This window comes from Macadamia integrifolia, chromosome 11, assembly GCF_013358625.1.
Source record: "Macadamia integrifolia cultivar HAES 741 chromosome 11, SCU_Mint_v3, whole genome shotgun sequence".
In the NCBI taxonomy this organism is placed as follows: Eukaryota; Viridiplantae; Streptophyta; class Magnoliopsida; order Proteales; family Proteaceae; genus Macadamia; species Macadamia integrifolia.
The window spans coordinates 11,540,948-11,561,806 of NC_056567.1; the positions used below are offsets into that span (position 1 = coordinate 11,540,948).

The following is a 20,859-nucleotide window of genomic DNA, read 5'->3' on the forward strand; positions in this document are numbered from 1 at the left end:
TGACAAAGTTATGCTTCAGTCAAACTTATTTTTAAGTGCGCGAATACTGTTAAAATCGTCTGAATGAAAATAATTTTATGAATATCAAAACAAAATATTGTTTTACCGAACTTTTGGTTTTTAGCAATGTTTTAACATGATAGAATTTACAAAATTTTCATAATTGAGAAAAACCCTAGCATTTAAAAGTTGAAAATCGTCCCTATAACCAAAATCCAGTTTTTGTTCTTGGACTGGGGGTTGACTTTTTATCCTTTTGGAATTTGATTTTTAAATTATTTTTATTGGATTCAAATAGGGGGTATTTGCTTACTTATGAATAATATCTTAAGTAAACATTTACTTGAATGATATTTGGCATAAATAAGTGCCGAAACACAAGGCAACATGCAAGGCGGCTGTCGCCTAGCTGTCGCCTAGGCCCCAGGCAAACCGCCTAGACGCCTAGTCGTCGCCTAGGCAATGCCTTGACAACTATGAGTTCTAGAATTAAAAACTTTAATATAAGGGCTAATTCTAAGTATTACCAAATAGAAAAGGGGTAATAGAATATAACTTTGGGGAACAAGGGCTTAATTGTAATAACAGGGAAAAACTCTTTTAAAATAAAAAAATAAATAAAAATAAAATAACCTTTTTCTTCTTCTTCTTGTCGTGAGAACCAGAAACCAGCAGAACAGAAAAAAAAAAAAAAAAACTTCCGATCGATAGGACTCCTTCGATAGGGCTTGGTTTGACCTGAACTTCAAAACGAAGGCTGCCAGCCCTAAGGTCTCTTGACTCCGACAAATAAACACTTCAAACAAGAAGTAAGGGGAGCTATATTGTCCCTGCAACTCAGATCAGCACAAGGCGCAAAACCAGATCTGAACCAGGTTCGAATCTCTTGATAGAAAGATCCTTTGGAGATGAGATTCTTGGATTAAGGTCGCCCTAGTAGGGGAAACATTCGATCAAAACTTCAGCCCTAACAGATCATGCAGAAAAGAAATCAATGCGCATCACGAGGGCTGTAATCTACCACCCAGAACAGGGGTTCAGCCAGCAAGAGGAAAATAAGGAGGAAAGAAGAAGAAGAAGATAAGGGAAAAAGCCAGAAGAAATAGAGAGGAAGAAATGAAGAATTTCAGAGAAGAAAACCACCCATAGCAATCATCGATTCAAACCAAAACATATCTCTTCAAATTCATTTAATTCCAAATCTCAGTTGAGTCTAATAATCCTATTTAAAGACTGAAAACAGACCTACTTTTCTATTTGAAACAAATATTGCATCTAACTAAAATAGAAATAAAATTCTCACTCAAAGAAAAATCTACCATACTAATTCTAACTCTAAAAAAGGAAAGTAAATAAAAGATATGCTAGATCCATCGCCAAACTGCATTAGCTCTCCCAGTTTTGAAAGAACTCGACTCCGTCGAGTTAGGCCATGCTCCCAAGATACCCTTGTAAGTTGCTCGTTGATGAGGTGGCACGTATCTCGAAACAGAAGATGGAAACATAACACCAACAGGAGGGAGAGTAGGCTGACGTGTCACTGGAGCAGGAGTCAGTCGACGACGTGGCATGTCGGATAATGCATGTGGCCTCATTAAGTACATATGACCTCCTTGCATCACCTTGATGGTGTTCCGTGCGCCATCATAGAGAATGCCTGCATGTTGCTGCCAAGGTCGCCCTAAAAGAATGTCGCAGTGCACCAGTGGGGTGACCAAGCAGGTTACATGGTACTGTAATGGCTCAAACTGTAAGTGTACTCGAACAACTACAGTGGCCTCTTCTCGAGCTGAGTCCAAAACCTTGCACGTGAATATTCTTGAAAAGCTGCTTTTATGGAAGGTTGTGTGCTCGAACAAATTCAGCAAATGCTTCTACTCCAATATCAACAATTGTATGAACATCAATAGGTTCAGAACCATGCAGAAGAATACCCTTTTGTCTGAATAGAGGAGCCTTGTCAACTGGTCTGTTTGAAAAGGATGAAAGACTAGTTGAATGGGCTTCTACATCCTCATCACCATAGTCGAACATATCTTCCTCGAGGGGATAAGGATATAAAGCAGACTCATCTTCAATCTTCTCTGTCGGTTGCTTCTCTACTGCATTCATAGAATGAGTCCTATTGGGACACTTGTTGGAGTAGTGACCATTCTCGCCACAACTATGGCATTTGATGTTCTTCACCCCATCACTGTCCTTGACGAACTCTGACCTTTTTTCTTCAACTCTACGAGCTTCAGGCTTCTTTTCCTTCCATACGTGGTGAAGGTCTATAAACTGAAGGAGTCTTGAGCATACTCTTCCAATAAATGGACTTCTCTTTAGCTGTCTTGGCATAAGCCACTGCCACATCAACAGACCTAAATCAGTGTTAGTCAACTCAAGTCGAATCTCAATACTTAGCTCACTGATATATCGCATCACCCGTTGCTGATCTGTTTCCTGAAGTCGACACCTTAATGATAGTTTGTGGAATTCGAGGGTGTAAGAATCCACATCTTTGTTCCCTTGTTGTACGTTAAGTAATTTATGGAACATTACCTTTTTACAATTAAGAGGAACAAATTTTTCAGTCAGGATCTGCTTCATGACCTCCCAATTAGTAACGGGTCCAAATCTTCTGACAAACCTTACATGTAGTACATCATCCCACCATGAACATGCATACCCAATAAACTTGATGAGGATTAGTTCACACTTTTTCACGTCTGGAAGAGACTTATGCACAAAAACCTTCTCCACTTTAGTAAGCCAGTCTAGGAATTCTTCAGGTCCCTTTCCACCACTGAACTCTAAAACCTCAACTTTGATACCATAATCTCTATCAGAAAATTGCCAAGTAACATCTTGGGGTATAATAGGATCACGTTGCATTTAGTGAGGTGTATCTTCAATCCGTAGGGCATTAAACTGAGTGAAATAACCTAGAGGGGGGTGAATAGGTTACACTAGTGGAAATTAAATTCTTTTCGATGTATAGGTTCAAATGTGATTGTAAGTAAAATACGAAATGACTATGAAACCAGCACAATCACACAACACCGAGAATTATAATGGTTCGACTCAATCCAAGTCTAGTCCACTCCCTACAAGAATCCTCTTGTAAAGTATTCCACTAGTTCTCCCTTTCAGTATGGTAGATAGGGAAGAAAACATTTACAATCTTTTTCACGGATAAGAGTATCATTACAAATCCTCTTTACAGGCAGAGAGGCGTCTTTACAATCTCCTTTGCAAGTAAAGAGGCACCTTACACTCTTTTAAGGATAAGAGGATCCTTATAATCTCTTAAGGATGAGAGGGTCCTTACACAAGCCTAAGTACAATCTAGACTTAACGTAAAATAGAAAATGGAGAAGTGGAATAAAAGAGGATTACCTCCGATGTGGTGCAAATGAAATATGCAATGATGATAGAATGAATGCACCTTTTGAAGTCTTTTTTATGCTTGTAATGTAAATGCCAAGATGTAGATGAAGACTTGTAGATGGTCTTGAGTTCCTCTTGAATGTAAAATGAAGAATTTGAACTCAAGAGATGGTGTAAACCAATTCTTACTTCTAATGCTCAAATAATGTTTCTCCAAAGTTGAGATTAATTGTTAATTAATGAGTAGCATTAGAGGTATTTATAGGTGAGCTTAGGAGAGCATTTTAAGCAGTAAATCTCACTTAAACGGTCATATTCTGGGTCCACCGGTCGACCAGCTACCAGAAAGAGCTTATAACAAAATATAGCCATTGGGGCACTTCCAAGCAGTCACCGGTCGACCGGATATGGTCTCAGACGGTTCCGATCGACCAGGGCTTCCATCCGATCGACCGCCAACATGAAAGACTCTATTTTGATAGAATGCTGTCATACTAACCAATCGTCAGTGTTTTGACCATAACTTTTCGATCCGACCTCGGATTGACCTAAAATCAGTTGTGTTGGAATCGTGACTCGATTTCCTACAACTTTGATGAAGGTTTCATCTCCTGATACCGACTCTAAGACTACCCAAAATGCCCTTGAGTCAAGTTAATGTGGTTTTCAAAGAAATTCACTAGAACACATTTTTCCTAATATGTTCCTCACCACCTAGAGACTTTCCATACTTGGTCAAGGTATGCTCTATGGTCATTCTAGTATGATGCAATGCACATGCATGTGTTGAGTGCACATATATATGTGGAAGTTACAAATTACATTAAAAATGACCAATCTATCCTAGTGGTCTTTTTCTTCACTTGAACCTTCCACTCTTTGGCACTTTATTTTCTTTTCTTTTTGTTTGCAATTCCAAGTCTTTGAGCTTTATGTCTTAACATCTTGAAGCTTGAATTCTTCTAATACCTTCTTCAAGTACTGATACCAACTTGTTAATACTCCTCATTTGGTGATTTCAATCTTCATTTCTTCCTTTCATTCATCATATTCGATCTTTGATATGAAGTCTCTACAAAAAAATACTTGAAGGAAAATTGTGAAATACCTTTATATGTCTGTTATCATCAAAACCAACTATAGGAGTGTGGGCATATCCCTAACACTGAGGAGGTGGTGTAAATGGTCCTTCATCGACTAGCGTTTCAAACTTTTGCATAAAGGCAAGAATCTTAGCGAGGGCACCTTGAGTCTCGTCCATAAACTTGTCATATTTTGCCTCAATTCTTCTCAACCCTGGCATTAGTTTCTTTTTGGTTCTCAAGTACCTCACGATACAACTTGTTCAACTCAGCATTGGTGATGTTACCTGTCATGGTAAGAGAAGTGCAGGAAATTTGCTCTGATACCACTTGATGTTGATCCGGGTTCCAAAAGTCAAAATCAGATCGCTTAGGGCTCAAAAGAATGATAAAACATCTCAATTTAAAGGTTGAAGGGTATTCTTGTAATTTTCAGAAACAAGTAGGGCCTTAGAAATAATTATATGGCAACTGGGTCTAACTAGCTTCTCCATCTATTTTCTGCATGATGCTGAGTATGCTGTGGATGCAATAGGACCGACAAGGCTACCTTGACAAGATCGATATACGCTAGGTACTGATCCTTTAACGCACCTCAAGGGTACTTGGCCAAGGGTGTAGCTCCCTACCCCATTCTACGTGACTTCACACAAGGGGATGGTAAGGACCACTACGGGGTTGGTGGAAGCATGAGTAAACGCGTGTGAGGTGTAGTGTAGGATAACCATCATTCGATCTCAGAATGCCGTAAAGTGCACAGACCTCCCCGAGGGTGCTGGCCTAATTACGGACATCCTCGCCGTTTGATGATGCATTCGATCTCAGAATGTCATAAAGTACGCGGACCTCCCCGAGGGTGCTAGCACAATTATAACATCCTCGCCGTTTGACGATACCTTCCACTCTTGTAAAAGAAGCGGCTATCGTTTGCTCTCAGAGTACTCTCCATATCATACACTGACCTCCCCGAAGGTACAGGCATGATAGGGAATCCCTTGCCAAATGATTTCACTTTGAGCACGATGCATGATGCATGATGCAGTTAGTAAATACAATTTACAAACATAGGGTTAGCCAAACACGTTTTCAAACAGATGTGGTGGAAAATGTTCCTACCCCAGCTGCCATATAATTATTTCTAAGGCCCTACTTGTTTCTGAAAATTACAAGAATACCCTTCAACCTTTAAATTGAGATATTTTATCATTCTTATGGGCCCTAAGCGATCCGATTCCGACTTTTGGAACCTGGATCCACATCAATATTATAGAAGACAATACTTCCATGCATGAAACTACCTCGTCTTGAAATGATGTGCATACCAAAAAATGTTTTACAAAAGGAAATTAAAGCTTTCTTATGAATGATGACTATTCAAAACTTGGCACCCTTCTATGCCAAAGGAGTCACAAATCTATCACCAAAGCTAATTGAGGATGAATACTCCACCAAAAGGGTATCAATATTAAATTTTTGTATGCCCGCATATGTAGAGCATGCGCCATGTTTAGAGAAAATATGTCGATTTAAACAGCTCATGAATCTTAGGCTGTGTTTGGTAGTCATTCAGAAAAACGTTTCTGACGTTTTTCCGCTCTATGGGAAAAAAAAAATGGAATAAAACGTTTGGTGTCAACTTGGTTTTTTTTGTTTTTTTGGAACGAAAAGGGGAAAATAATATTAGAAACGCAAAATGATGGAACGATGAAATCTTGTTCTGTCATTTCAGTTTCGTTCCAAATACCAAAAAAATGAACAACTATGGTAATCATTCCTAAAACAAGTTCATCAAACACCATTTTTTTGTTTTAAAACGACATTTTGACACAAAAACTGAAAATTTTATTTTTGACACGAAACATCGTTCCTAGAACTGAATGACAACCAAACGCAGCCTTAGACTTTTAAGTTCTCAGTTTAGATATTCAAGAAGTGATACAGTTCAAGAGAACTGAGAACAAGAAGGCCAGCAGCAAACCAGGCAACCAAAATGGATGATGAAGTGTGAATGGATTATATGGGCATTTTTTGTGTCCAAAGTTTCAAGGAAGTTAACAAGGCTTTTTGTGAGTACTTAACTGAACTTTGTACCTGCTTTTGATGACCGAATTAACATTTTATCTTGACACTAAAGGATGAGAGAGTAAATTGAGATGAAGACTGAAGAGGCAATCACATTATCATGCTTTTAACAAAAAAATACTCATACAAATGAAAAATCTTCACGAGCGAAACAAAAACTATACACATGGAATTCTGTGGCTTCCTACTCCATAAATAATTCATCCTCAAGTCTCGTTGTTAAGCATGCAAAATTCTACTTCAATTAGCATTACCAGAAAACGAAACCAAATTATTTACCTGAGAAAGTGAAGGGTTTGCTGTGCCAGAGAAAATACGCAGCCTGGTATCGCTTTTGTTAATTATACTGTCAGGGTGCCTTGAAGACAAGAAATTCGGCACTGCCTGTCCATTATGGACCGGAATGCTTGGCTTTCCATTACAATACTTTAACGGCTCCACCAAATCGCACCTCTATACAACGCAGAAAATTGTTAATCAGAAACTAACAAAATCTATACAGAAATAAGGAACGTTTAAGGTTATAAGAAGTCATTGATACTGTTCACTTCCGGAGAAAAAAAAAAGTTAAAGTCGAAATCGAATTCAGACAATCCTCATTTTTATAAGATTTTGTCTTCAAATAAATGATATCGCATACATTTCTCACATTAAAAAAACCAAAAATCAAATCGTGCTTTTAATTTCAAAACCAGAGAAGATAGCTAACTCGGTTCTTCCCTGAACTCTAATTAAAAATCAAATTTCCCGCAAAAACCGCAGCACTCTTAATGGTGATTTTCTATTGAATACGATTGTGAATAGAGAAGAAGGAACCAACTAACCACGCCATTCTGAGGCGAGATTCGAAGGCGAGACTCGTTATAGACGAAACATCCACTGCTCCAAGAATAACGGGAAACCAAAGCCGAAGAAAACGAAGAGGGAGAGAAAACAAGAGAGGCCATCTTCTTCGTCTCTGAAGTTAGGGTTTCAAACTTTCATTCCCTTTCGCTCTCGTTTCAGCTTCAAGAGGCCATAAGAAGAGCTTCTTCCATGGCAGTTTTTTTTTTTGTTGCCTAATTATAGTAGTACAGTGGAGAAGAGAACAGATTCATAGTACACGGAACGGTGAGGGGCATTTTGGATGGAAAGACGAAAAGCCTACAAATCTTTATCCAAAATGACAGAGAAGGACAAGGTTTGTAATTTTGGAATCTTCTTCTATATATATCGTGTGGGACTGACTCATCGAGGTTTGCTTGTCCCTATCTTTGAGTACCTTGTTGACCTTTCGAAGGAAATGGCTCGATCAGATACCAAATCCATCGCACCCAAAAGAAGATACCAAATCCACGTGTCTGTTTCGACAGTTCTGGTCCGACCATGGTTAGAGAACTCGATAGCGGGAATCGGATCGGTCCCGATCCTGATCCAGACCGGACAAAAACGCCTCGGGCATCCAGACCAACCAGACCGGATGCTAAGAACAAACCCTTTCTCAATTGCTCAAGGTTTCAAAGCCCGGCATAGGACATGGGATCGGCATCTATATATCGATTCCATTTGAATCAGTTATGGAAATGGAATATAAAAGAAGAAAACATTTTGATGGATTTTTTATTTTTTTAAGTATTTAGAAGTCTTGTAAATTCAACTACAAAAATAGGCTTTATTGATTTTTAGTTACTTGATAAAAATAAGGAAAATAATGAAATAATGAATATCGAAAGGCATTAATGATTTCCAAAACTGAGTTTTGGAAATTTTGGTCCCATTCAAATTGCCTAATTTCACCAATTCCAATTTTATTTATATGGGTTGTTTATTTTGTTTTAGGGAGAGGGATCACTACCCCTTCTAGTGGCTATTGCATCAGCACATAGCTCAATGAGAGATTGAGAGTATACACAAAGGCATCAATCATAGGATCAGGATTAGAATGGTATTTTCAGGCAACCATGTGTCTAGGAGTAGCGATGCGAACCAAGTAAAATTCAGCTCCTTTTATTTTATCTCCATAAAAGAGATCTTTGCCTCGTCACGTGAGGCTAGTGCAAAAGCCAATAAAAGCACGTGAAGAAGATACATTTTGCATTTTTGTTGAAGCACTTGGCTCTAAATGGAATTATCAAGCATCCAACTCAGCCCTTTGATTGATGGGCAAAATAAAAATATTAATTAATTAATTAATTAGGGAATCATATTTTCAAAGATTTAAGATCTTAGATTGATGGATGGAATATTTTCTTGGGTATGTAAGATGATCAGTGTTTATTGATTATTAGAATGTTTTAGGGGATCAAGGGTATATGATCCCTTGAATGGTATACAATGCCCACAAAATTGTTAAAATTGTTATTTATTTTTTAATTAATACTTTAAAATTAGAAGTAATTAAATGGTCTATTATCCTATAAAGTGTCAAATTAGAATCGAAATACAAATGACAGTCTATCCCAAATATATTTACACTAAAGCCCTCTCAAAGTAGTAGTAGTAGTAGGTCAGACAGAACCAGAGCATAACCAACTCGAAGGAGCTAGGCCCAAGACTGGCTGGATGTCGTAAATTAAGGGTCTAAGACCTTTGGGCTTGGGCAACTGGCCCCACGGCCCATCACCACGGTTCGGTTTGTTCAGTCCTTATATGGGGTGCCTATGGGTTAGTTCAAGCCAGACGGTTTTGGTCGGGCTTAATTGGGCTTCCCGACTTAAAGATTTTGCACTGGCCTGTATAAGAAATTGGTCCTCTAGGCATGGTCCCATTCATAAACAATCGGTCGAGTATCAGGCTTTAAATGGCCCTTATACGGGGCTTAAATAGACTAATAGCACATTTTTTTTTTCTAAATGGATTATTATAGGGCTTTAAACGAGTTAAACTTAGTAAACGAACTCTAAATGAGCTATAACTAGGCTTTAAACATGTTAGGTTATCAATCGGTTAGTTCCAATTACGCATACATCGCTGTACCCTTGCACTGAGAATGATAAATTATAATCGAACCATGTTACAACCCAACACGTTTATTAATCAAGCCACTGATTCAAGCTTAAACCAAGCAGGCTATGTCAGGTCGGGAATTAACTTGACACCCATATTTTGGACTCAATGCACATCCATCAACCAGGTGCATGTTAGGATGCTATCAATCATTCAAGCGGGCTGGGCGGACTAGGACATTGGAGAGGATTTGGGTCCCATATTTCAAATATCTAGAGAGTCCACACGTTCTAGAGTCAACCAATAAGACGAGGACTCTTGGTTTGTGATCCAGTATTGAAAACAATTCACACGTTTATTATTGACAACGTAAGACTTCAAAAGATGATAAAGAAGGAATAATTGGTGGATTTTAGTGGAAAAGATAGAATGCAAGGAGAGTCGGTCGGTGGAGATTTTCCAAAACAACACGGCAATAATTGGTGGATTTTAGTGGAAAAGATACATGCAATTGGGAAATAGGAATTTGGATAGACACCGACCAAGAAGACCGGCTTGTTCACCTTTTGACCTTTAGTCGTATTTGCCCTTAGTGGGTACTCGTTTAAGCTTCCAATTCATCCAGTCAACAAATGATGCCTCACTTTCTTCTTCCTTTCTTCTTACTTTAAAGCACACTAACTTGATTTCCCCAAAAAAAAAAAGCACACTAACTTGAAGGACCCTCTGATGAACTAATGAAGCATCATTCGTCTTATGTTGAACTTTCAAAACAAATATTGCTCTAAGACTGTTTGGTAGCCAAGAGAAAAAGGACAAAAAAAAAATCTAGAAAAGAATAGAAAAGAAATAAAATGATAAGAAAAAAAAAAAAAAAAATATATATATATATATATATATTTGGTTACTATTAGAAAAAAAAAAAGTTTTTTTTGTAATTTCTTATGTTTTCTTGTGTTTTTAGTAAGAACTTTTTTAGAAAAAAAAAATTCTTGATTCATAACATGCCAAGCACAAAGAGAATTTCCTAAACCAAGAAAAAAAATACAATTTTTGTCTTGTTTTCTTTTCTTTTATTCTCTTCTCTTGGCTACCAAACACAGCCTAAGACCACAAAAAATGAGATGGAAAAGATAATCAAATGAAGAGAGAGAAAGAGAGAGAGGAGACTGTGTGGAATGTCGTGTTTAGTTGAATGCCAATTATAGAAGGAGGCCTTGAGTTGATGCATGGTTAGATGACTCTCTAACGATGAGTTAGCAAAGGGAGGGATCAATCCCTTTCATGGTTGTTTGCTTCTTGTTATGCCCATGGTTAGTAAAGATGGGCTAAAAAAAAACACATGCATGGCAATATTACATTATGTGTTTAATACTATCTCTTTTAAAAGTCCAAGAGCAAATATATAAATAATATATTCATATACAATAGACATATATATCATTTGTCATATTTATGTAGAGAAAATTCTTGTTCTAAATCTCTCATAGGCTCGAGCTTACTTTTCCCTTATCTTTCATTTTGACAGCTAAATATCAGGCATTCAAATTCATTCAATCATCTCAAAATGGAAGATATGTTGTTTCGGGATAAATCGACAAATAGACAAGGATTGATGGTAGAGGGCTGCTTATGCCTAAAAGTGATGATTCATGTGTCCTGTTGTCTATAGAGACCTTATAGCATACAACCGACACGATTCCCACTAGATAGTCACCCCTTTCTCTCTTTTTACAACCTCATGGACAGACAAAAGAAGGGCAGTTACAGAACGAGGCAATGAAAGCTCGCCAAGTAGATAGCAAGCAAAAAGCAATAGCTTTTCTATTGCATCACCCTATAGTCTGCTCTACTAGTTGTAATGTGCAAAGATTCTATCATGACCTAACGAGTCTAAAGGTCTCAAAATTAAAGAACCTTCAAAATCAAAAGGAAGAATATAGGGTGTGAGTTTGATCCCTCTCTCTTAATAGATGTATCTTGTTTGATACGGTACAGTTAACGAACATAATAATAACATAAAAAATAAAAATTTACATAAGGAATTTTCAAACTTAAGTAAAAAAATGCAATGTACTAGTTAAATATTCGAGCATCATACATTCAAATACCACATTTATCTATTTGGTCACATAAGAAAAAAATGAAAAAGATTAAAAAATATGTTCTTAGAAAATTTGGGTAGGCTATGCTAACACCTCTATGTCCATTACCTCCTCTTCCATGAAATGAATCAATTACCCTCCCTTGTACAATGATGTTTTGTTGCACCTCATTGGTCCATTTCTCCATGTCTCTTGCTTAGAGATCCTCTCTGAGAAATAAAATATAAAATGAGAGAGAGAGAGAGAGAGAGAGAGAGAGAGAGAGAAGAATGGTGTCCAACATCTTCTTTTTATTCTTCTTCACCTATATTGCAATTAGGGCCATAAAATGGTCTTTGATGAGGTCCTTAATATCAAAATGGCCTTTAACTTTCTCATGCGGGATATGGTTGCAGGTAGGGGTGTCAATTGGTTGGGCCGATTCAATCTTAGTTAAGCCTATACCCTTGCATTGTGACCTATCTATTTAAGAAATGATTTGGTCTTGATCGGTCTCGTGTCGGGCTTGTTTGGGTTCCAGACTTTAACTGGGCTTCTCCTAATCGGGCTAATTGGGCTACAATCGGGCCTTAAATGGGGTAATCTACCAATAAAGCCTTAAACGGTCTTTAATTGTCTTAGGTTTAAGAAACTATTTTATTAGAGAAAATTGCACTCACCTCCCCTGTACTTTATCTTAATACCACTTTCCTCCCACACATTTTGAAAAATGTCACTCCTCTCCCTCGTACCTTTTAAGATTCTATCAATCATCCCATTAATCGTTGACGGTGTTAGAAATGCATTGTAAGAGACCTTATTACCTTATTATAACTTCAACCTAAACCACAAATCAAGCTTCAAATGTGGGATGGAAAATCAAAGAGGATCCATGGGATTTAGTGGCTGTGATGGGGAAAACGAGATGATGGAGAATGTCTCTTGGTCAGAGTTACGAATGGCTGTAGTGTTGCTTGTTAGTGCTTTAGCTGAGAATCTTGAGAAGGAAGAGAAGTAAGGTCTGGATTTTGGAGCATTGGACCTTCATTCTCTTTCGTCTTGTTTCCAAAGTAGAACTCAAGAAAAGTGACTTACAAGTTACAATCATCAATGGTTGATTTTGGCATGGAGAAAGTGATTCAGATACCTCTCAACAACAAGCCTTTCATTCGCTGACCGAACTCCACCACTCATCCTTCCTCATTGACAGATCAGAGATCTCAAAATTCTGGCAAGGGAATGCATAATTTGAAGAGCCCAATCGACTTTTATGGTGTCCCTTGTTTCCAAGGGCCTCCTAGCTAGAAGCAGGAAGACAGGTACACTTACCACCAGCTGAATATCCACCCAAGCTTTAAAATCTCTGTTTTCAGGATGCTGATCACCCTCAAATCTGAGTATTGGCATTGTCGATTAGCATAATAAAAGGGATTCGTGGTCTATGAATTGTCTGGATAAATTGTTCTTTTTTTTTTTTTTTTTTTTTTGGTAATTAATCTACCAGCCCATGAAATTCTATAGATGTTCTAGTTCAAGAAGCATGTATTTTGAGTAATGTAGTTGCGAAGCTTGCCTTTTATTTTCTTCCACACTAGCATTTGTGTAGGCATATTCCCTATAATTTTGAATCAAGAAGAAGCAAATTAAGGGTATAGACTCTTCCTAACCCTAAGAGAAGAATGCCTTCGTCAAGCTTAACTTCAGCAGGTTGGAAAGCATGTAAGTTCAATGATTCGAAGACAGAATAGGGAAAAAAATTTTGTAGGGTGAAGCAGGATATGGCAAGTTGCAGTAGCGGCATGTATTTCAAATCCAACAAATCTAAAAATGGGGATGGTGGGGTTGGAGATGGGAAGGTGTGGCAAGTTGCAGAGGGGGTGCGTTTTTGGAGGAGAAGAAAAAGAAAGAGGGAAGGGAAAACAAAAAAAAAAAAAAAAAAAAATGTTGAAACCATCTCACCTTAATCTTCTACAACACAATTTAAGGGTTTTAAATATCCGAACAAGAAGATGATAAACTCAGGTCCAGGTCCTGTAGTGCTCTTAGGAGGTTAATCTTGTATACCACATTATATATAGGTAATTATGGTATTATAAGGTGCCGTTTGATAACACTCTGGGAGAATGTTTCTGGTGTTCTTCTATTCTGCGGGAATGCAAATAGAACAGAAATATGTTTGGCACGTCCGGTTCATTTTTGTATTCTCCCGGAATGAACCAATGAAAAAGAATAACTAAAGAATACATTGCAAGAGTACCAAAAAGTTACTTTCCTATTCTTTTACAAACTTAAAAGAACAAATCCATTCAAAACCCCACAACCCCTTTTCTGCATCTCACGATCAAAACCCCCAAATCCGTCGCTTCCCTGCCATAGGTTTTCACTCCCTCAGTCGCCGCTTCCCTGCAACGATCGTCGATTCCCTGTGATGGTCGCCGCTTCCTTGCGACGGTCGCAGCTTCCTTGCAACGGTTGCAGCTTCCCTGCAACGGTCACCGATTCCCTGTGACGGTCGCCGCTTCCCTGCGACGGTCGCAACTTCCCTGCAACGGTCTCTCCTCTCGGTCGCGGCTTCCTTGTCTCTCTCCGTCGCCGCTTCCCTGCCTCTCTCTCTGTCGCAGGTCGGTCGCCGCTTACCTGTCTCTCTCGGTCACCGGTTCCCTGCCTCTCACGATCAACGCTTCCCTGCAACTCTCTCGGTCGCCGCTTCCCTGCAGCAGGTATTGTCTCTCTCTCTCGCTCTCTCGCTCTCTCACAATCTCGCTTTCTCAGTCTCAAGTATCGACACACTTTTGTACTTGGAAGAGACCCTCTTTGATGAACTCAATCTGAGATTGAGAAAAAATACCCATTGATGTAATCATGAGAAGGGTAAGGTTCTGACTAATTTCAGGTTTCAACCATTCTTGGACATTGAAGCTGAACTTCTTCTCTGGGTGAGAACAGCGAACTGGTAAACAATGGTTGGATCATAATAACCCAAATAATCCATTAACTTGTACTCTGTTTCTCCAGTGAAATGGATCAAAGCTTTTAATTCTGAACTTGGAAAGCTCTTCAAGTGTTCATCCTTCACGAGTAGATGACCAAATCCCCTCATCCCAATTTCTGTGCAGGTATCCATGTTCATGGATTCTCTAGCTTGCTCTGGTTTCAGCCTTTCAAGTTGCGATGGCTTTTCTTGCTCTGGGTTTCTATTTTCTAGAGTCGCTAGTTTCCTTTTCTGGTTTTTATAGATCAGGAAGCTTTTGAACTGCCTTTACTCTTTTAACTAGGATTGTGATTTCAATTTTGCAATCTGAGCGATCTTTCTCCCTTGTTTAAAATACCTTGAGACGCTTTTTTTTTTTAATTTTTTTGGCAACTCTTGAGATGCTTTTATTGGGCCTATGATTGAGGCAACAAGGTTAACAATTGAAGATCTCATTGGTTGAAACGGATATGTATAAACTACAGAATAAAACAAGAATTAAAGTAGAAAACAGCACAACAGCAAAACTGAAAACAATTAATGCTCCTCTGATTTATATACATGGCAGGGCCATAAACTTCCAATTTTGAGGACCCCACTTGCCCTATGTATTGTTCCCAAAGTCTTATCATTTGGGTCAAACCAGAGACTCTCTAGTGGTGGTGGTTACTATTGTTTAATTGCACCACCCAACAGAGAGAGAGACCATGGAGGGGACAGTGAGGGGGAAAGGGATCCGGTTAGCTCAATATGACAAATTCACTATCCCTAGCTCCTTTATTGCTTCAACAATTACATGTGCCAGTCATTCCTTCTTTGTTCCCTTCTTCTTCTTTTGATGATGGAGGAGCATCATCATGAAAATTCTCTCTCTCTCTCTAGAGTGTGAGCTCGTGTGTAGAATTTGATAAAGTAGATGAATACTCAAAAGCATGGGTGCTTTGACCTGAGGATAGAATAGTTTTATCATAAAGTGTCTTTCACTCTTTACTCATCTGTCTTTAAGGACTAATTAAACAAAATACTGTGACCTTTGGGACCTTTAGAAAAGGGTTTTCTATTAAAACATTACTCTTTTCATGATAAAAGTTTTCTTTTTCTGTCTGGTTATGGTGATCTCTGTTCTTGACTGCTCAAGTTTCGTAGTTGATTACTTTGATCGATCGTGATGGGTTTCTGTAAAATACTCATTTGAGCATATTTCATCATTCTCATCTTAAGATTCTTATTTATTTATCTGTTAAATTTTATCATCAGCAAAGATTGTCTATTTATATTAATGTGGCAAGGAAGAAAAATTTCAGTGCTTACTGAGATTGATATTTTGGATGAAGGTTGGTTGTGTAAATTTCAGTGCTTAATGATATTGATATTTTGGACCTGGAAGAGGGCTTTTATTATGATTAGAGTATTCTATTTTGATGAGAATGATGGAAAGATCAATTTGAAGTTCTTGAGCATGATATAAACAAATACCAGAAAAGACATGTATTTCTATTTTTAGGCTATAATGAGATGTGTTTCTAATTTTAGAGTAATGGCATCCACTTCGAGAGCTAATAACGAGGCAGCAAAATGGACTCAAAGCGAACAAGATTATCTCCTGAAATTAATGGTTGAACAAGTGAAAGTTGGTAATAAGAGTTCCAGCACTTTCAATAAAGGTGGGTGGAACAATATCAAGAAGGGGCTTGAGGAAAAAACTAATCGGTCATTTACGATGGTTCAATTAAGGAATAAGATGAATAAAATGCGATTCGATTACAGCGCTTTCAAGAAACTACTGGATACTACAGGTTTTGATTGGAATTCTGTGACGAGGACCTGTACAGTTGAAGATGAGAGTGTTTGGGATGTACACATCAAGGTATACTATACTTTTATATGATTTTTTAATATTCGGTGTAATTTTATCTAATAGCTAGTTTGTAAAATTTTCAGGCAAATCGTGATTGGTCAAAGTTTAGGAGGAATGAGCTACCACATTGGCCTGAACTATGTATAATTTTTGGGGATTCATATGCTAGTGGGATAGGAGGATTTGGGAATGAATCTGATTTCAGGTTTGAAGAGGAATCTAGAGGTGTTGATGATGAGGTGGATGCAGATGTAGATGTAATTCCAACTACTCCATTGGCTAATACCTTGCCAACAGATTATTATGAAAGCCAAGATCCAGGAACTGATCGTCCTAGAGTCAACAGAAGACTTGATAGGACACCTACAGGATATAGGAAGAAGAGTAGGACAACTGGTATTGAACGCGCCATACAAACCCTAGCCGAGTCAGTAGCAAACAAGAATACTTCAACCCCTAGCTCAACTCCAATGGGTCTCACTCCAAATACCACAGATTTCAGCACTTCTACTTGTGTTAGATTATTGGAAACCATGAATGATATCCCAAGAGAGTTGCATATTAAGGCATGCAAGAGGATATTGGTGGATCGGGAATGGAGAGAATTATTCATTACTCTCAAGGATGAAACGAAACAATTGGCTTTTGATGTGTTAGATTGATGGATGATAATCTAACCTTTTTTTTTTTTAATATGGATGATTGTAATGAAATACATTTAAGACCTTTTGTAGTATGATGGATATATTTTGTTAGGTACACTTGATGTAAAAGTGTAATATGGATATTTACACTTTATGCTACTTTTCTAAATATGCCAGTTAAATTTTACATCTATTGTTGTAGCAAAAATTCTGTTGGATGTCTTTTGTTTTAAATACTTATTACATCATCTGATAATTATGCATGTTGGATGATTATAGTTTTATAGATCTTTTGGTACATTTATTAGAGGATAAACATTTGTATGATATTAACAAGTTTAAAATTTATATTGAATCAGTTATGGCAAATGTCAATAATACTCCAATAATCGCCTCTACTGACGACGATGGAGAAGAATTGATTCTCGCAACATTGTTGATAGTACAATATCATTATTCCAGCGATTTATACACTAGAGAACCACGCAGGGATAGTGCATTCACAGGGGCAGCATGGGTACATGAGGTGTTGCATGGGCATGCAAACCGCTGTTATGAAGAATTTGGGTTGGAACGACATGTGTTTTTAAATTTATGCCTACTAATGAGACATCGTGGTTGGTTACAAGACAGTCGCAAAATTAGGGTAGATGAGCAATTGGCAATGTTCATGTTCAGAATAACAGGTGTAGGTCCTACTAATAGAGCAGTTGAGGAGAGATTCCAACATTCAGGACAGACTGTCAGCTATTACTTTGGCAAAGTATTGCAAGGAGTGCTTAAGCTTTCTAAGGAGTATATCAAAGCCCCATCGTTTGATGAGATTCCTATGGAAATAATTGCAAACAACAAATGGTGGCCATATTTTAAGGTAAAATGAAAATTTTCTTTCTAATAAGTTTACATCAATTTTTAACTTATGATCATTTTTTGTTTCACATAATAGTGCTTTTGGTTGGTTTTTTGTTTTATTTTAATTAGGATTGCATTGGTGCCATAGATGGTACACATGTTACTGCTATAGTTCCCAAGGGAAAACAGATCCCATATCGAGGACGGAAGGGGATAACAACCCAAAATGTGATGTGTGCCTGCTCGTTTGACATGAAATTCACTTTTGTATATGCGGGTTGGGAAGGCAGTGCAAATGATTGTCGTGTATTCAATAGAGCCCTAGAGGATCCTACCTTGCGATTTCCTCATCCTCCCCAAGGTATATCAATTCCCAAATTATCATGTATGCAAATGATTATTGTATATGCTTTTAATGTCTTGCTTTATCATATTGTAGGGAAGTATTACGTTGTAGACTCAGGATATGCAAGTAGGAATGGATACTTGACACCATTCAAAGGAGAGAGATATCATATACCAGATTATAATGGAGGAAGAAGACAACCCAGAAGTACTAAGGAATTGTTTAATTATAGACATTCTTCTTTAAGGAATCATATTGAGCGTTGTTTTGGGATTTTAAAATCAAGATTCCCTATTTTAAAAAAACATGCCTCAATTCTCACTTAGTTACCAAAGTTATATTGTGATAGCTTGTTGTGGACTTCATAACTATATTAAATCTGAACAAATAGCAGATGCACTTTTTCAACAATATGGGGAAGATGACTACTATGATCCTAATGAAGAGAGAGTCAGGGTAGTCAACGCTCACGGAGAACAAGAAGATGGTGATATTGCTAGTACTTCTACTGCAATTCATCAGGGCAGTCAACGTGCACAAGGAAGACAGATGAATGAGCTAAGGATACAAATTGCAAATCAGATGACAGTAGATAAGGGTTACCCCCTGATTTGATTATTTATGTAATAAAATTTCAAGACACCTATTTGCAGCTATGATTTTTATTTTGTAATTCCTATAAACTTGAATAGTAGACTTTTGTTTTCTTATTAAGATAAATGTGGAAACTCTTTATGTTTATATTTTATTAATTCCTTTAAGTAATAGTATTTTAAAAGATAATTTCATAAACAAATTATTTCCTTATTTAAGTTAAATTTGACCATAATAGCATGTTTGTAATTATTGATTTCATTGTTCAAAAGTGAATTTTTATTATTGTACTCTCCAGAAATAGAAGTGTTTGTCAAACGCTGTTTCTGTTCTTTTCCTATTCTAAGGACATTTCTGAAATAGTTTTACCAAACGCTGTTTCTATTCCCCCAGAGTGTCTTCACAGCATGGAATCGAAAAAGAACACTTCTGTAAAAGAACACTCTCCAGGAATAAGAAGTGTTATCAAACGGCCTCAAAGAGTAGGCAAATGATTACTGCACACTTAGGACCTCAATTCAATTTCAAAAATCAAACTGAGTTGGGGCAATATTCCCCATGCTGGACATCCAAAAGGACCATAAGCATAGTAAGGAGAGCACTGCAAAAACAACCCAACAGGATTAGAAACATCAGAAAACGTCAACATTAAGGTGGAATGAAAAAATGTAAAGCCATGGAGTGATTAGTGCCGCCAGCAAAAAAAAATGCCTTTCTGGGGTCTTAAGATGGCTACGTTCATTGGTGCCTCCTTAATGTGCCCAGTTGCAAGGATGACGTGCGAATCCTGACCATTGAAAATTAGGCCTTATATTCAGATTGAAAGCAGAAAAATATTCATGCACAGGAGATTCTCCCATCGAACTCTTAAATCGATGGAAATGGCAGTTAACTATGGCGGTATGATAAAGTAAGATATTTTTCAAGAAAATGACGGTTTGCCTAAGTGTTGATTAATATCAAAGTTTACTACCTGTGAGGTTTTCAAGGTAGGCTGATCTTTAGATCAAGAAATGACCTACAAGGAAATGTATGTTTCATGTGATCACAGATATGATATTAATTCCTTATATATATATATATATATTAATATATATATATATGTTTCCAGACGATTTGGATTGATAATTTTCTATTGTTTGTAACATTAGATAGTTATATGTCATATATTGAGGTGTATTTTCTACAATTATTCAATAGTAGAGATTATTGATTGAATCAAAGTTTGTTTGAGTGATGTTCAGTCTTGTGATTAGTTGGCCAGGTGTCAATGGAAAGACATCAGTATCAATATAGTCCAAGTGTGAGATTGTTAAGATTTTTATGTGGACTTAACTGATATCGATTGATCCATTGGGCCCAAGCAATAATAGATCCATTCTAATTAAGAAACTCCTAGTTTTTTTCATTGTAAGAGTGGAATAGGGTTTTAGGGATTCTATTATAAATAGAATACTGACGGTTCCTGCTGCCATTACTTAATGCTTTATTGGTTTTGGGAGCACGGCCTTCTCACAAGAGCAAGTGCACAGAAAGAGAGAAAACCCTAGAGTAAGAGGCTGCAGAAGATCTCAGTAGAAGGACTCCACTTGCGTAGTTCGTCATTGTCATCTTCATGGGAGTAATGTTTAACCACATAGGACAGAGGTTCATGATCTATGCTCATGGGGTTTCTAAACTTACACATGTATTTCTTTATCCCCATTTATGGTTCATGCCATGGATGTCCCATTGTTTATTATAGATATGGTAAATCTATATGGTTATATATTTTAAGATCTACGAATAGAGTACTTTATTGATCTTGATTTAGGGACTATACTCAATGTTAAATATCTTTTATGATACTTGTATTCCAAATACTATAGGGTTATTTATATGTTTAATATGGTAAAGGATCTCCAACATGGGCAGCATAAAGAAAACCACTATTTATTGTCAACTCATGTCTTGCTTCTCGTTTTTTAGGTTATTAACAATCATGATGGAATTTCATATCCTATCAGATAGATATTAACCGATGAACCTTACCTTTACCAAAAAAAAAAA

The 20,859-nt window shown here is 37.4% G+C and overlaps 2 protein-coding genes across 10 annotated transcripts in view; one reads left to right on the forward strand and one right to left on the reverse strand.

The window, feature by feature from the left end:
* The window catches only part of LOC122094065 (tRNA(His) guanylyltransferase 1-like), a 128,869-nt gene that overhangs the window by 34,748 nt on the left and 73,262 nt on the right, over nt 1-20,859 (forward strand). The window lies entirely within an intron of this gene.
* LOC122094067 (ribose-phosphate pyrophosphokinase 2, chloroplastic-like) lies at nt 6,762-7,670 on the reverse strand. The gene is made up of 2 exons (XM_042664711.1): nt 7,361-7,670; nt 6,762-6,989 (listed from the first exon to the last, which is right to left on the reverse strand). The coding sequence occupies exons 1-2, from the start codon at nt 7,481-7,483 to the stop codon at nt 6,777-6,779; spliced, it is 336 nt and encodes a 111-aa protein (XP_042520645.1). The 5' UTR covers nt 7,484-7,670; the 3' UTR covers nt 6,762-6,776.